The 14,363-nt window shown below is 36.2% G+C and overlaps 2 protein-coding genes across 5 annotated transcripts in view; one reads left to right on the forward strand and one right to left on the reverse strand.

Moving 5' to 3' along the window:
- Positions 1-609: 609 nt before the first annotated feature.
- Positions 610-3,854, forward strand: knstrn (kinetochore localized astrin (SPAG5) binding protein). 2 transcript variants are annotated; one of them, XM_065253918.2, is made up of 8 exons: positions 610-707; positions 1,251-1,356; positions 1,437-1,463; positions 1,559-1,658; positions 1,753-1,867; positions 1,966-2,027; positions 2,434-2,508; positions 2,670-3,853. In XM_065253918.2, the coding sequence occupies exons 2-8, from the start codon at positions 1,265-1,267 to the stop codon at positions 2,799-2,801; spliced, it is 603 nt and encodes a 200-aa protein (XP_065109990.1). In that variant the 5' UTR covers positions 610-707; positions 1,251-1,264; the 3' UTR covers positions 2,802-3,853. The 2 variants fall into 2 exon arrangements, with proteins under 2 accessions (XP_065109990.1, XP_065109991.1); XM_065253919.2 differs by having other exon boundaries at positions 645-712; positions 2,670-3,854.
- A 7,637-nt stretch (positions 3,855-11,491) lies between these two features.
- sdk1b (sidekick cell adhesion molecule 1b) overlaps positions 11,492-14,363 on the reverse strand; it is a 328,241-nt gene continuing 325,369 nt past the window's right edge. For all 3 annotated transcript variants that reach the window (XM_065254359.2, XM_065254358.2, XM_065254357.2), the window contains 2 exons: positions 13,416-13,545; positions 11,492-13,135 (listed from right to left, as the gene is read on the reverse strand). In XM_065254359.2, coding sequence (XP_065110431.1) covers positions 12,866-13,135; positions 13,416-13,545 — 400 coding nt within the window. In that variant the 3' untranslated portion in view covers positions 11,492-12,865. The remainder of the gene's footprint in view (positions 13,136-13,415; positions 13,546-14,363) is intronic.

Consider the following 14,363-nt stretch of genomic DNA (forward strand, 5'->3'; position numbering starts at 1 on the left):
CTTCAATACCTCGAAACAGCTCTCCGGGAAACTATTTATACACCACAACAAAAAAAGACTTGTCTCAGTAACTCTTATCTAGGTAACTCAACGAAATAATGTTATTATTAATCATAAGTTAATGCTAAAGTCAAAACACGAAGGATCCAAATCTAGGAATCTGACAGGCATCAGCGCATAACATCAACAACATGATAATGAAGAAAACAAACAGCTCTCGACATTTCAGTGACTTCAATATATACACACATTTGAAGTAAGTTAAAGCCAGTCGGAGTCCGATTTATATTTCACATAATAAATAAACAATAAAGCGCAATACCTAAATGCAACTTCCCTCCATCCGCCGCTTGTAAAATTTGAACCCAACCGCCGCGTGTCTTATTCGCCCTCACAACGCGAGACAAAAGCCCCTCAGCGTCCTCTGCTGGAGAGGAGGAGGTATAAAACTAGCGCAATATTATAAACAAAACGTATTAATTGACAAATAGATCGATTATCCATTTAAACTGTGTCTAACACATCTTTTCCACTCAAATTTTATTTCATTTTCAAGACTGTTTGTAGTAAAAGCAGATTAAAAGGCTAACCGGATTAGCAGGGGAGGAGGCGGAAGTGACGCATTTTATTTTGAAAATTCGTGGCGCTGAATGAAAACGCAACTCTAATCTTATCTCTTCTCTCCACGTCGATATAACTTTCTTGTGGTAAGGTTATTATTAATATCATAATTCTCTAGATACCACTTTAGAGGTGGTTAATTTATGCTGTAAGATCTGTCGTTAAACTGTGGACAGTTAAACGGACCATCACAAGTTGCAGCAGTGACGCAATTGCTTTCCCTTAGGAAAATAATCATGGTTTTATCACAGTAAACGAGTAACTGTTTTTGGCAGAATAATTATAATTTGTGTTTTGGTATATCTTTGGTTATTATGATCAAATAACGTAAGGATTATTCCAACTAAAATCGTTCAGTATGCAGGAATATTACAAATTATCAGCATGTGACATAACAAACCTTGAGATAAATACGTTTCTGTACTTTGATAGGAAAGCCTTATTTCTTTACAAAAGTTATATTCAGAACTGACCTTCAATGAAACAAGATTGGCATCATTCAGGCAGTAAAAATCAGTTTGTGCCTATTTTTCTCTAACGTTACCTGATTCTAATAAAACGAACTGCCTCCTTTGATAAATGTTGATTTAAAATAATAAAGCAGTTTATGTGATTTAATGTTCCCTTAGAAGTGTGCACAGTCATGAAGAAAGCTCAGGTGAAAGATACAGCCATCCCTCCACAGACCGGTGTGGCATCCAGAGCAGCAAATGCCAAAAACGATGTTGACAATAAGTGAGTTACTTTGTTTTAAACCTTTAATTTTCTTTACATGTACATTTTAAATAAATATGTATATATATATTGTTTTTAAGGAAGAACCAGCCCAGATCTCTAAAAGTGTAAGTGTAATAACGTCTTTATTTTTATCTTTTATAAAGATTTACTCTTGAAAATGCTCTTTGTAAATATTAAATGCATACTTTGCCGTTTCTAGGCCAACCACAAGGTATGGACAGCAAAATGACTTGAGGGAGCAGAATCGAATCTTGACTGCGACAAATGAAGACCTGCAGAGACAGCTTGAAGAAATGAAGGTGATCATGTCAAGCATCTCATCCAATGAATTGTTTTCATTTTATAGCACTAAAAAATAATACCTGCGTTAAATAATATTGTTTGTTTCTAAAGGAAACAGTGACTGAACTGAACCATCGATGCTCGGACCTCCAGGGAGAAAACGGAGAGATTCAGAAACAGCTGCGAGACTGTCATGTCTTACTTGTTGCGGAAAATCTCGACCCAGGTGATTGGTTTTTATCTGTCTGCTGGATCATTAGTCCCAACACATGGTAATGAGAGTTATTTTCTGTTCTGTTGAAATCTTACAAGCCTCAAATTCAGTTTCAGGAGAAAAGTTGGGCCAGACCGCACAACAAAAGGATGAAGAACGAAAAGAAATAATGGTAACTCAGTATGTTTGTTTATTCATGCATATATGTGCTGCTGAGTAGCTCCACCCTCATTTTAATAAGTAATAAATAAAATGTCAGTGATTTATGCATTATTATAACTATTTTGTAAGCATGCACGTTATATTTACTATTAATTTTTCACGTCATACATGGTTAGGACACAGTATTCGGCTAGTGAACTAAATTACTTGGAGGAGGAACTGTTCATTGCACTTATTACATATACATTACATTAATGCATTTGGCAGTCGCTTTTATTCAAAGCGATCTGCATGTGCATTACAAAGTATACATTTTATCAGTATGTGTGTTCTGGGTTTGAACCCATGACCTTTTGCGCTGCTAAGGCAATGCTCTACCATTTTTCCATTAATTTCTTTCATTATTTTATTTACAGACTGTTTCCCAAAATCTTTTGAGTGAGCTTAAACTATTTGGTGAGATGGCGCTGGAGCAAACAGCTAATTTAAATGTAAGTATCATTATTAGCATTTCTTTATCATAATGCAAAATTATGGATTATTTTTCCACATTTAAATATCCCACATCACTCGCTGTGTAATTAATTTCATCACAAGTTTACAGCTATAAAATATGAATTTGAAATATTACGTATTTCTGTGACGCTTTTAGGAAGTGCAGCACACCATGAGAGACCTGACGGAAGCTCATGAAAAGCTCCAGCAGGAACGGGCGTTGTTCAGTTTGGATGTGGAGGAAATGGAGAAAGCTTTGGCAGATGCAGAGAGGCTCTTGATAGAGTAAATGAAAGAAACTCTTTTGTTGGCCATAAGTACTGTTAAACCATATGGTGGCGTTCCAAGAGCTGTCAATCTAAAAACCTAAGAGAAAACCGGGAAAAAAAACAACAACATCTGAACAGAACTGCAATGTAGTCGGTTAAAGGTACATGCACACTGTTATCAAAACCAGATTTTTTAAAAATACTGTTTTTTTTTTTATTAATGGATTGTTCACCCTAAGAGGAAAATTCTGTCATCGTTTACTCACCCCAAGTTGTTCCAACCCTGTATACTATTTCTTTGCTGAACACAAATGAAGATATTTTGAAGAATGTTTGTAACCAAGCAGATCTGGGGCACCACTGATTCCGATAGTAGGAAAAAAATACTATGGAATTGAATGGTGCCCCAGATATGTTTTGTTATTAACATTGAAATATATACAGGTTTGGAACACCAATGGGGTGGGGTTAAATGATGACAGAATTTACTTTTTTCTTTTTGTGAACTTTCCATTTTTAACTTATAAAACAATACTCTTGTTATAGAGATGTTAGTTGATGTTACAATAAGAAATGTAAATATAAAAATTTTGATATAAAATGTAAATAAGCACTTACAAAAAAAGGCATATATCAGATGTTAATTTCTGATTTGAATGCTGTTTAGAAACATAAGAAATTAATAAAAGCTAAACTGACTTTTGTATGTTAACTATTGTTTTTGTTCATATTGTGTCTATTTCTGTTTAAATTTAGCCAACATGCCTATAATAGGCTATAGTAGTTAAAACTTGTTTAGGGCAGGTTTTATTGTGACAACTTATCCTATATATTGTGCAGTGGCGGCTGGTGACTTCTCTTCCAAAGGGCACAAATCCCAATAATTAGGAATGCACCGATAGGATTTTTTGGGCCGATACCGATTTAAACAGACAACTTCTGGCTGATGCCGATACCGATATTAAACACTTGTATACAATACTATACAGTTGGTCTATTAGCTAGTTTATTTCTGCATCAAATTATTTTTACTGAACATGGATTGGGTCTAATTAACATTCAACTGACCAACATAATAAGAGAGGCACAAATTGAGCTAAAACAAATATAATAAGACTGCATGACAACCTACAAAGGTGGTTTTTGTTATTCAGCATTTATTTTATTAACAATATTAACTCATTTTTTTAATATAATGGATTTCTCTATGCAGTTAGTTAATAAACAATCGGTATCAGCCTTTCTCGTGCTATTGCCGATATGCCGATGGTTTCAAATTCATAAAAAATCGGCCAATAAATATCGGCGGCCGATACATCGGTGCATCACTACAAATAATGTGTCCATGTGCAATCATGCATCCTCTTAAAATAAGTGCCTGCACATGTGTCTAAAGGGTTTATGATTAAAGAGATGCTCACGGTTACAAAATACTTGCAAGACACTCATTCAACAATTACACAAGATTAAGCGAGTATCTGCCAAAAACTCGAGCGTCTCTTTTATCATATATACCCTTTAGTGTGCAGCTTATTTTGAAACGACGCATGATGCACTTGGTTCACGTAACGTGTCAAACGCATATTTTGAAATGACAAGCCACAAATATGATGGGCTTAATACATGTTGTGATGAGCTTCGCATTGTGTGCCTTCGAAAAGAAGTCACCGGCAATCACTGATATTGTGACAACATTCCCTAACCACTTATCTAATTATCTAAAAATTTGCCCAGTAACCCTTAAGAAATCAAAATATTATTGTCAAAAATAAAATGGTGTAATACCACAGGCATGCTTTATTCTGATTGGCTGAGAAATGTTTCATGGGTGTTGATTATTTTTCTGTAAACTGCACACCTAAAGTGTCAAATGTGGTAACCATGGTATAAGAGGAATAATTGACTCCGGCCCTTGGGTGTGCATTATTTTCTTATAATTCCACAACCTGTCGTCAATTATGTATATCATAGGCAGCATTTTGGGGGGCACTGAACCGATTATGATTTTGTATAAGCTGTTAATGAAATAGAAGTAAGAATATTTTATATGTTTAATCTTAATATTTTAATGTGTAGAGTAACTGAGTTAAGTCTAAATTTTTTTAAATTCATTTAAACCATATTTAAAAACCATAAAGCCTCTATCTCTCTCTCTCTCTCTCTCAAAGCATGCACTACCCTTGTTTGCCGGTAGGTGCCCCCACAAGCACAGATGTGATGTATTATATGATTTGATTTGATTTAAAGTGAAGTTTTAGGAGTATTACTAACCTTTAGTACACAGTGAGCGTCTTTTTGAGTTTTCTTTTGATGCTTCCACAGAGAACCTGTCAGAATAATTGATCAGGACTAAACGTGGCCTAGAATCAGTTATCCTGACATTGACTTTCAATCTATCTAAGGGATCTCTCTCTATGATCATGAAGATTTAAAGGGATAGTTCACCCAAAAATGAAAATTCTGTCATCATTTACTCACTCTTATGTTGTTAAAAACCCACATAAATTTGAGGAAGATATTTTGAAGAATGTTTGTAACCAAACCGTTAGTGGACCCCATTCACTTCCATAGTAGGAAAAAAGAATTTGGTTAGAAACATTTCTCAAAATATCTTCCTTTGTGTTCATCAGAACAAAGAAATGTATACAGGTTTGTAACAACATTAGGGTGAGTAAATGATGACAGAATTTTCCTTTTTGGGTGAACTATCCCTTTAACACTTTGACAAAACTAAAATGTGATCACTAGCAGAGGAACTACTTTTTGTCTTTCAGCTTTCTAATTATCATACTGTCTGCTTGAATTCATTTCTTAAAGGGATAGTTCACCCCAAAATGAAAATTTTGTCATCAATTGCTCCCCCTCATGTTGTTCTAGATCTGTATGAATACATTTTTTCTGATGAACACAAAAGAAGATATTTTGATAAATGATGGTAAGCACACAGCTGCTGGTAACCATTGACTTCCATAGTAGGAAAAAAATACAGTGGAATTCAGTGGGTACCTTCAACTGTGTGCTTACCATCATTTATCACAATACTGCCATCGTTTTTGTTTTTCCTACTATGGAAGTCAATGGTTACCTGCAGTTGTGTGCTTATCTTCTTTTGTGTTCATCGGAAAAAATAAATAAAGATAATAATAATTTTGACAGAATTTTCATTTATGGGTGAACTATCCCTTTAAACAAGAAAGTCACTTAACCATTAATAACTTTTGTTAGGCCAAACCTGGGAAAAAAGATTATGAAGTGAAATATCTCATCCATTTAATCATAGTAATAAAAACAAGTGCATTACAATGAAGAAGCCTCAATATCACAGGCAGTTACAGTGATGCAGTGTTGCTACAGTGAATCGAAAAAACACTTTAGCCGCAATTAAAAATGCATGAATGTCATTGAATTACATAGAAAATGTGTTTTTAATATAATAACCACAAGTTATTTATTTTAAAGATAACCATGTTAGGTTTTAAGTGTTTTGGTTTGACTTTGGAAAGATGCATCTGCTAAATAAACATGAAATGCATTTCATTTGTTTGCAGATAGCACTTTGTTTAATAGTTTATCTTATGACATTCATACATTTTTTTGTGTAAATGACCACCCACATGCCTTTCAGGGCCACTGTAGATCTCATGAATGAACATACGAGACTGCATTACATTCAAATAGCATTGACTTATTTTAGTCACTGTTTATTATAAATTAAAGAGCTGATGGGGGATTTGTTTTAGCAATAATGTCAGTAAATTATAACGTCGAGTACGCTTAATAATATTTTTGAAAATAAATACTTGTGCAGGTTTGCTGACTAAAGAGTTTGTAATTTTAAACAAATGTGCCTTTATACCTATAGCTGGGTCATGCACAGCTCATTCAATGCTTGTAAAGAATAAAATGTAAACATTCTCTCAGTGTACCTTGTGCTTATGATGTTCTGGGTGGTAGCCACAGCATTGAGATGTGATTTTTAGCATATTGTTGTATATTGTGAATGCAATGGTTTGCTAAAAATGTTTACTTGCTTAAACCCCCAAGTGTCTAAAATATTCTGGACCCTAAACATAGATCTGGTCCCTCTTTTAATGTCTGCCTGTCTCTGGCACATGCTGTCTCTACATCATATTGGCCAATGACTACACACTGTAGGCAGCATAACAAAATTATATTTAAATTATGTGACCCTGTCTTTGAAATCCAGGTCTCATGATCTAATTATAATGAGGAGCATCAAAGTTTGATATGGGTCATTAACACAGATTTCAATCTTTGATATGACCTTACTCAGTCAATATTAAAGATATTAATTATTATTATTATAATTATTTTTCACAGACTGTTCTTTACATTATGTAGGACAATTTTATATAAAAAAAACAGTACATCCCAAGGGTCATATATAAATAATTAACGTGTTGACAATAACCAAAAATTGTAAATAAAATGCAAAACTTTTTCAAGCTCGACCAGTCACCTTCCCCACTTATGCACACTCAGGGGATTGTGGGATATTGAAGGCAGTGTAGAATACATCTATACTGCCTTCAAACATTGATTAGATTAAGGTATCTCAGGAGACAAGAAGTAATGCAAGCATTGGATTTGGTTGGATGTGCCTCGATGCCTTCCTACCTTAGAATGTATCCATCGAAAGCAACACTTTATGGCTTTTAGGACACAGCCAAAGGAAAAGTTATTTGAAGAGCAAATCCTATGCACGTTTTACAAGATGTAATGTAAGTCTTGGGTGTGCCTAGAATGTGTCTATAAAGTTAAAATACCCCACAGATTATTTGTTATAGCATGTCCAAAATGCTTCTATTTGGATGCGAGCGAAAAAGTGCTGTTTTTGTGTCTGTACCTTTAAATGCACATGAGCTACAGCTCCTCACTCCCTTAACAATAGATTACCATCTGATTCCTGTTATTACAATTTGAGACAACAATAGTATCCCTAACTGCATTAGTGTTACAACGTGCTAACCAATGCATTTAGAAAAGCCTTTGGGTAAAATTAACCAGTCAGTCAGTGGCCATGGGCGGGGCTTTTCAATGTGACATCACATAAACAAGAGAATCAAAACAGCATGTTTATTGAGACTGCTTTGGTTTAATGGGGATTAAAAAAGGAGAGGGTGGATTTTGTTCATTGTAGGGTTGTTGTGTTCACACACTGTCAACACACATTTATGTCCAAACACCTTGTTAAAGTGGATTTGCTTAACATGTGCCCTTTAAAATAATATCACACCTCTCTCAAACTCAATACGTTAGAGGTGCAATTCTTGTCTGGAGCGTGAAGATAAATACTTAGATTGAAGGAAATAAAAAATATGAAAATGAATTACAGCAGATGCAAAAATAACAACAACATGAGTGCCAATGTATAGTAAATAAGTTGTGACTTGATTGCTTTGATGGGCTTTGGCTACGTTTACTCTATATCAAGCTTTTAGACACCAGATATTTCTAAATGCCATGATGGTTAAAGGACAAGTTCGGTATTTTAGACTTAAAGCCCTGTTTTCAGATTGTTTATGGTGAAATAGAATGGTTTTGACTGAAATTTCGACATTTGCGGCTGCCCTGAGATTTTTCGCGTGTTTGTGTTTCATCTCACAACTCTACAATGGGTTTAATGGTGCACTGGAACAATCCTTCCTAAAATGCATTAAACTTTCGTTTACAAAGACGTGAAACTCACCGAGTGGTCAGGGGTGTTCACTGGTATGCTCACAGAAAAATCGCTGCAAAAGATGCTTTCCAACAGCTGTTTTAGCATTCGTTGTTAACTTGTGGACCTATTTTTCCAAACGCCTCACACCCGTACATTCTTCCGCTTAGAGCTTGAATAAAAGACACTCCAGCCCAGGTGGTGGCGCTAATCCGCCATTGCCAATTGCAAGAATAGAAACAAAGTTCCTGGCGCGGAGTAATACCGTACCTCACAGGACATCTAATACTAGTCAATGGAGTTGGTAAAAACTACGATAAAACCTGTTGGAATGCGTCTTTTGCAGCGATTTTTGTGAGCATACCAGTGAACACCCCTGACCACTCGGTGAGTTTCACGTCTTTGTAAACGAAAGTTTAATGCATTTTAGGAAGGATTGTTCCAGTGCACCATTAAACCCATTGTAGAGTTGTGAGATGAAACACAAACACGCGAAAATTCTCAGGGCAGCCGCAAATGTCGAAATTTCAGTCAAAACCATTCTATTTCACCATAAACAATCTGAAAACAGGGCTTTAAGTCTAAAATACCGAACTTGTCCTTTAACACTGCGACGTACACACTGTGCATTTTGACAATTTTAACTCTTACCCCACCAGTGTTTAAAAAAAAGTTGCCAGCCAGCTGTAGCATTTTTTATGAATTTCACAAAAGTTAAAGGACTTCCAGAAAATGTTCTTTTTTAAAATTATAAACATACAATCTATCAAATGAAAAAACAGACTTTGCTTGAAAAAAAGTTTTTCATCCTACCTTTATTTGTTCTTTTTTCTCTCAAATATGGGTAGGTTTCTTAAAAAAATACCAAATTGTAAGCAAAAGCTGAAATAACTGCATTTTTGCGAAGGACTTTGATAAAGTTCTTCCTATTTGCCCTAAGGGGTTGCTTCCAGGTTTGTAAGTTGGGTAAGAGCGCCACCTGATGAATAATAGCGAAAATTGTCATTGGCAAGGAAGCGTTTTCTCTTAATTGACGAGTTAACTTGTCAATGGATGTGAAAGAGTAGATAACTCGACTGCAATCTTGGTAAAAACAATCAGATTAAAGGGATAGTTCGGGCAAAAATGATGTTAAACCCATGATTTACTCACCCCCAAGCTGTCCGAGATGCATATGTCCATAATTTTTCAGACGAACACATTTTCAGTTATTTTAGAAAATGTTTTAGATCTTTCAGTTAATCAAATGTAAAGTTACGGGGTTCACATCCTTCTAGTCCTTCTAAATGTGCATCCATCCTTCACAACAATAAATACAAACCGAGGGTAATCTGTGCCGTTTTGTTGTAGAAATATTCATATTTAAAACTTTATAAACGAAAATAACTAGCTTCCGGTAACGCCGCCATCTTAGTCACGTCTGCATTCAAGATGAGAGCGCACGCAGTTTATGAAGGATTCTGTGGTGCTGCTCTGTGCCCCCGCCCTCCACATTGGTCATACGTCACTAAGAAAGTGCGTACACTGACTACGCTAATCAGTGTTGCCAGGTTTACGGTTTTCCCGCACAATTGGGCTATTTTGAAAATACAGTTGCGGGAACAAATTCAGAGCTGCGGGTTGCGGTTTTTTGGGCTAGTTTTATAATGTGCCACGGTTGCGAAAATGTTTATCTGTAGACTTATTTAAAAAATGTGCATTTATCCCATAAGCAATACCTGTCAACACAAGGACCACTGCAGCGTCAGGAAGTCAGTGGAAAAGTGAGTGGAAGGGCGCGTTTTGCTCTTAATATCACGTCAAAAACAAGAAATTACCTTATGTAAGAAGTTATGTCTATACTGAAAGGATATTTACAGACCATGTGAACCCATCTTTGTATCTGTTCGAGTTAAATAAAATTTTTTTTAATGTTAAAAGGGCAGAGTTCATATACTGTCTCAAAATGGCACGGTTGGGTACACTAAGATAATCTTAAGAAGTACTGAAGTAGATTTTTTGTATATTTAGAACAGAATAGAGTGTGAACATAGAGCACTTTAAGTGCATTAAAGGGATAGTTCACTTTAAAATGAAAACCTGTATGAATTTCTTTTTTCTGATGAACACAAAAGATATTTTGAGAAATGATGGTAAACACACAGCAGATAGTGACCATTGACTTCCATAGTAGGAAAAAAATATTTTGGAAGTATTGTGATAAATGATGGTAAGCACACAGTTGACGGTACCCATTAAATTCCATTATATTTTTTTATTCCTACTATGGAAGGTCTACGGTCACTTACTGCTGTGGGTTTACAATCATTTCTCAAAATATCTCCTTTTGTGTTCATCAGAAAAAATAAATTCATACAGGTTTAGAACAACATAAGGATGAGTAAATGATGACAGAATTTTCATTTTAAAGTGAACTATCCCTTTAAGAAAATTTTCATCTGGAAATTCCCTTAAAAACAATAGAAAAAGTTTATTTTACAGCCTTTGTTGTATAACTGTGATTGGACAAATGTAAAAATTGGGCTAGTTTTCATTCCTTTTAGGCGGGTTTTAAGTTGTTATTGGGCTGAAAATTTTTCTTGGACCTGGCAACCCTGATGCTAATACTCTCTCCTGAATACAGAGGAGTCTAAAATGGCGGCGTTACCAAAAGCGAGTTATTTTCGTTTATAAAGTTTTAAATAAGGATATTTCTACAACAACACCGCACGGATTACCCTCAGAAGGCGTTTGTTTATCATCGTGGAGCCGTTTGGATTTATTTTGTGAAGGATGGATGCACATTTTTTGGACTTGAAGGACGTGGACCCTGTAAATTCACATTTGAACAACTGAAAGATCTAAAACATTTTTCTAAAATAACAGAAAATGTATTTGTCTGAAAAATTATGAACATATGCATCTCGGACAGCTTGGGGGTGAGTAAATCATGGGTTTAATATCATTTTTGCCCAAACTATCCCTTTAAGATTCTCTGCATAGTACTTCCTGTTTTGAGATTGAGACCTAAGGTCTTTTGCCAAAATTAGTAGTCGGTCCTTATTTATGTGCTGTTTAGCATGATCATTTTTTTATTACACAAAATAAAAATCGTTTGCCATAAATATGATTCACACAAGTATGCGCATGTTTGACCATTATGTTTCCAAGTATGCAGTCTCGTTGTGCATACTTGCTTTATTACAGTTTTAAAAACAAACCTAATAAAGAAAGGAGCTTCAAATGTCACTATAGAAATACTTTTCATTCATTTGAAATAATGTGTTTCCTCGTATGGCTATGTTAAGAATAGACTGCTAGCTAAGGCAATATATACTGTATACTGCGTACCATTTTTTGAAGTAATATAGAAATAAATATTTCAAAGAGTAGTACACTATTTAGTCAAATAATACATTACAGTATAATCAACGTTTGTGTAAAAATGATCACATAGTATACACACTATATACTAGTAGTATGTATACTAGTGTAGTATGGTAGAGTTCTATTCTGAACATAGCCTTTATTATGGTCAAATAAAGTAACTTATAAGCACTTAAAGCATAACCATTTGGTCACCATCACAACCAACACTTGTATGCACACCGTTATCATATTTGCTGTGTTTTATTCATCAACACTGACGATCTTTCATACTGAAATAAATATTTGTTCACCATTAAAAAAGAGAAATCTGCGTATATTTGGATTTGTTATCAACTCTCCGCATGACTGGATTGTACATACAACGCAAGCCCGTCAAACAAACAGCGTGGATTGTGACATGAACATCACTAAAGTACTACGTCGACTTGGCACAGATCTACACTACGGTAAAAACATTGTTCGTACAAAAGTGATCCTAAAAATATACACACATACAACGTATGTTACATACAGTATTGCTAACCTAAGAAAACGTCTGTCGCGCACATTTTCTTCATCGATTAAAGCATCACTCTTTTGGTTTAAGAGAGCAATACGTGTGCAAAGGCAGTATTTTCAGTCGTCCCACCACAAAAACACACAAACACGTCGTCGTTCCTACCACGCACTGTACAATTCCTGTGATTTTAAGGGATCAGAATGTTATTCGCCCAATCACTCGAGCGTGTTTGCCCACACATTACGGTTAATCCCATGGAACGGGAATTAATTTCCTTCCCGTTTTGCGAAATAGGTGTCGCCTCTTGCTAAAGAGTCTCACAGTGTAAAGTCTTCGCTCCTTTCGGGTTGTGGTTTATCTTGGAAAATCCACCAAGAAACACACGAACAATTAAATACTTTAATACCCTCCCTTCTTTGAAGAGAGTAAAATACACATTTCGGGGGAATTACAGGTCATTCATCTCTGTGCCTCCGCGATGACTCAACTCAGCCCCACATTCTGTTTGCTTGTTTTTGAGTGATTTCATTGGTTAATCAGACAAACGAGGAGAAGCCTGTCACAGGGGTGCGTGTTCCCGGTGCCGGCTGCCCTGTGGGCGTATAGACGCCCCCGACGCTGTGTTGGGTCACCACAGTCTGATAATAACCCCCCTCCGCATCCGTCATGGGACATTCCTCGAAACCTCCTCCCGTCTTTGCACCTTTGGGCTGACGCTTCCACGAGTTGTAATAGGTGGGGTCACTCATGTAGTGATTTACGAACGAATGCTTGGGTTGCTCGTCCTCGTAGTCGCTGTCGCTCACCTGCACACAACGGATAATGGGATGGATGCAGACCAGAGTTATAAAATGGACACTGCTGGTGCCTGATTGTTTAATCTTTGACATGACCTTATGTAGGTGTTTGTCGTGTGTTTATGTAGAAAACAGTAAAGCACAAAAAATGACTTTAGCTGTGTTTTCAAAGTCTTTAAGAGTTACTGAAAGTGAGTTTTGGGTGGTCATGTGATCTCTTCAGTTGACATGATAATGGGATCACACATACTGATAAAAAATATACTTGGCTTGATTAGATATTGTATACCTCTGACTCAGAAAGCTCTGTTGGTTTCTCCGTAAGGGTGGTGCTCTCTGTTAAAGCTGCGCCGTTATAGTTATTACAGATGTCTTCATCCGAGTAGTGCAGTCCACCCGGGCTCGGTCGTGGTGGTGACCTGTGGACCAATCACTAAAGTTAATGTCCAACATCACATTCCTCATGATGATATTACATAGTAACATACCGAATGGATTCATACAGGCACTTATTTACTGTTAACAAGTTTAATATGATGTAAGTAGAAACCATAGGGATCGATTTATTTTTCTGTTGGTGGGTGCTTGGCACAATGTCAGGCAATGTTTAGGTTGCTTAGCAATGGCAGACGCTACGGGAGCGCCCAATCGCTTTGGAAAGAAGGAGGAAAGCGGCACGGCGACGCATTTTCTATGCAGTTTTGGATGCAAAATGTAAAGCACCTCTTACTTATTCATCAAAACATTGTAGATCAGGGGTGTCCAGACTTTTTTGTGTGGCGATCTACTTTTAAAATGATAAAGCCGACAAGACCTACCTGCTAAAACACAGTTACATTTTTAATAACACTTTAAATGTGTGTTAGGACTATACTGCATATATCTCTACGTTGAAGTAAGGGCTGTGACCATTATTTCATTCTTTTTGAGAAGTTTAAAAAAATCATTGAGTACATGCCTAGTACTCCTTAAATTAGCGGAGATGCTGTTTTGATTAAACGCACATACGGTCGCACATACACCGTGCGTGTGGATCAGCTCCTGCATGAAGGCAAGAATGTGCATCCACATTTGGGAAGTTAGACGACTCAGCTGCAGCCGGCAAGCATAAGATTTTTTTGTAAGATTTGTTTGTAAAAACGACTTAAATGTCCTAATATAACTAAGGCCTATTCTTGGATTAATCTAAACCCTTTCCGGGAAATCACCCCAAAGTTATTAGCCTCCGGTTTCACAG

The sequence above is a fragment of the Paramisgurnus dabryanus genome, chromosome 4 (assembly GCF_030506205.2).
Source record: "Paramisgurnus dabryanus chromosome 4, PD_genome_1.1, whole genome shotgun sequence".
NCBI lineage: Eukaryota > Metazoa > Chordata > Actinopteri > Cypriniformes > Cobitidae > Paramisgurnus > Paramisgurnus dabryanus.

Coding starts and splice junctions, on each gene's coding strand:
- knstrn (XM_065253918.2), top strand. CDS start 1,265: ATGAAGAAAGCTCAGGTGAAAGATACAGCCATCCCTCCACAGACCGGT. Junction 1,464..1,558: donor CAGCCCAGATCTCTAAAAGT/GTAAGTGTAATA, acceptor TGCCGTTTCTAG/GCCAACCACAAGGTATGGAC. Junction 2,028..2,433: donor AAGAACGAAAAGAAATAATG/GTAACTCAGTAT, acceptor TTTTATTTACAG/ACTGTTTCCCAAAATCTTTT.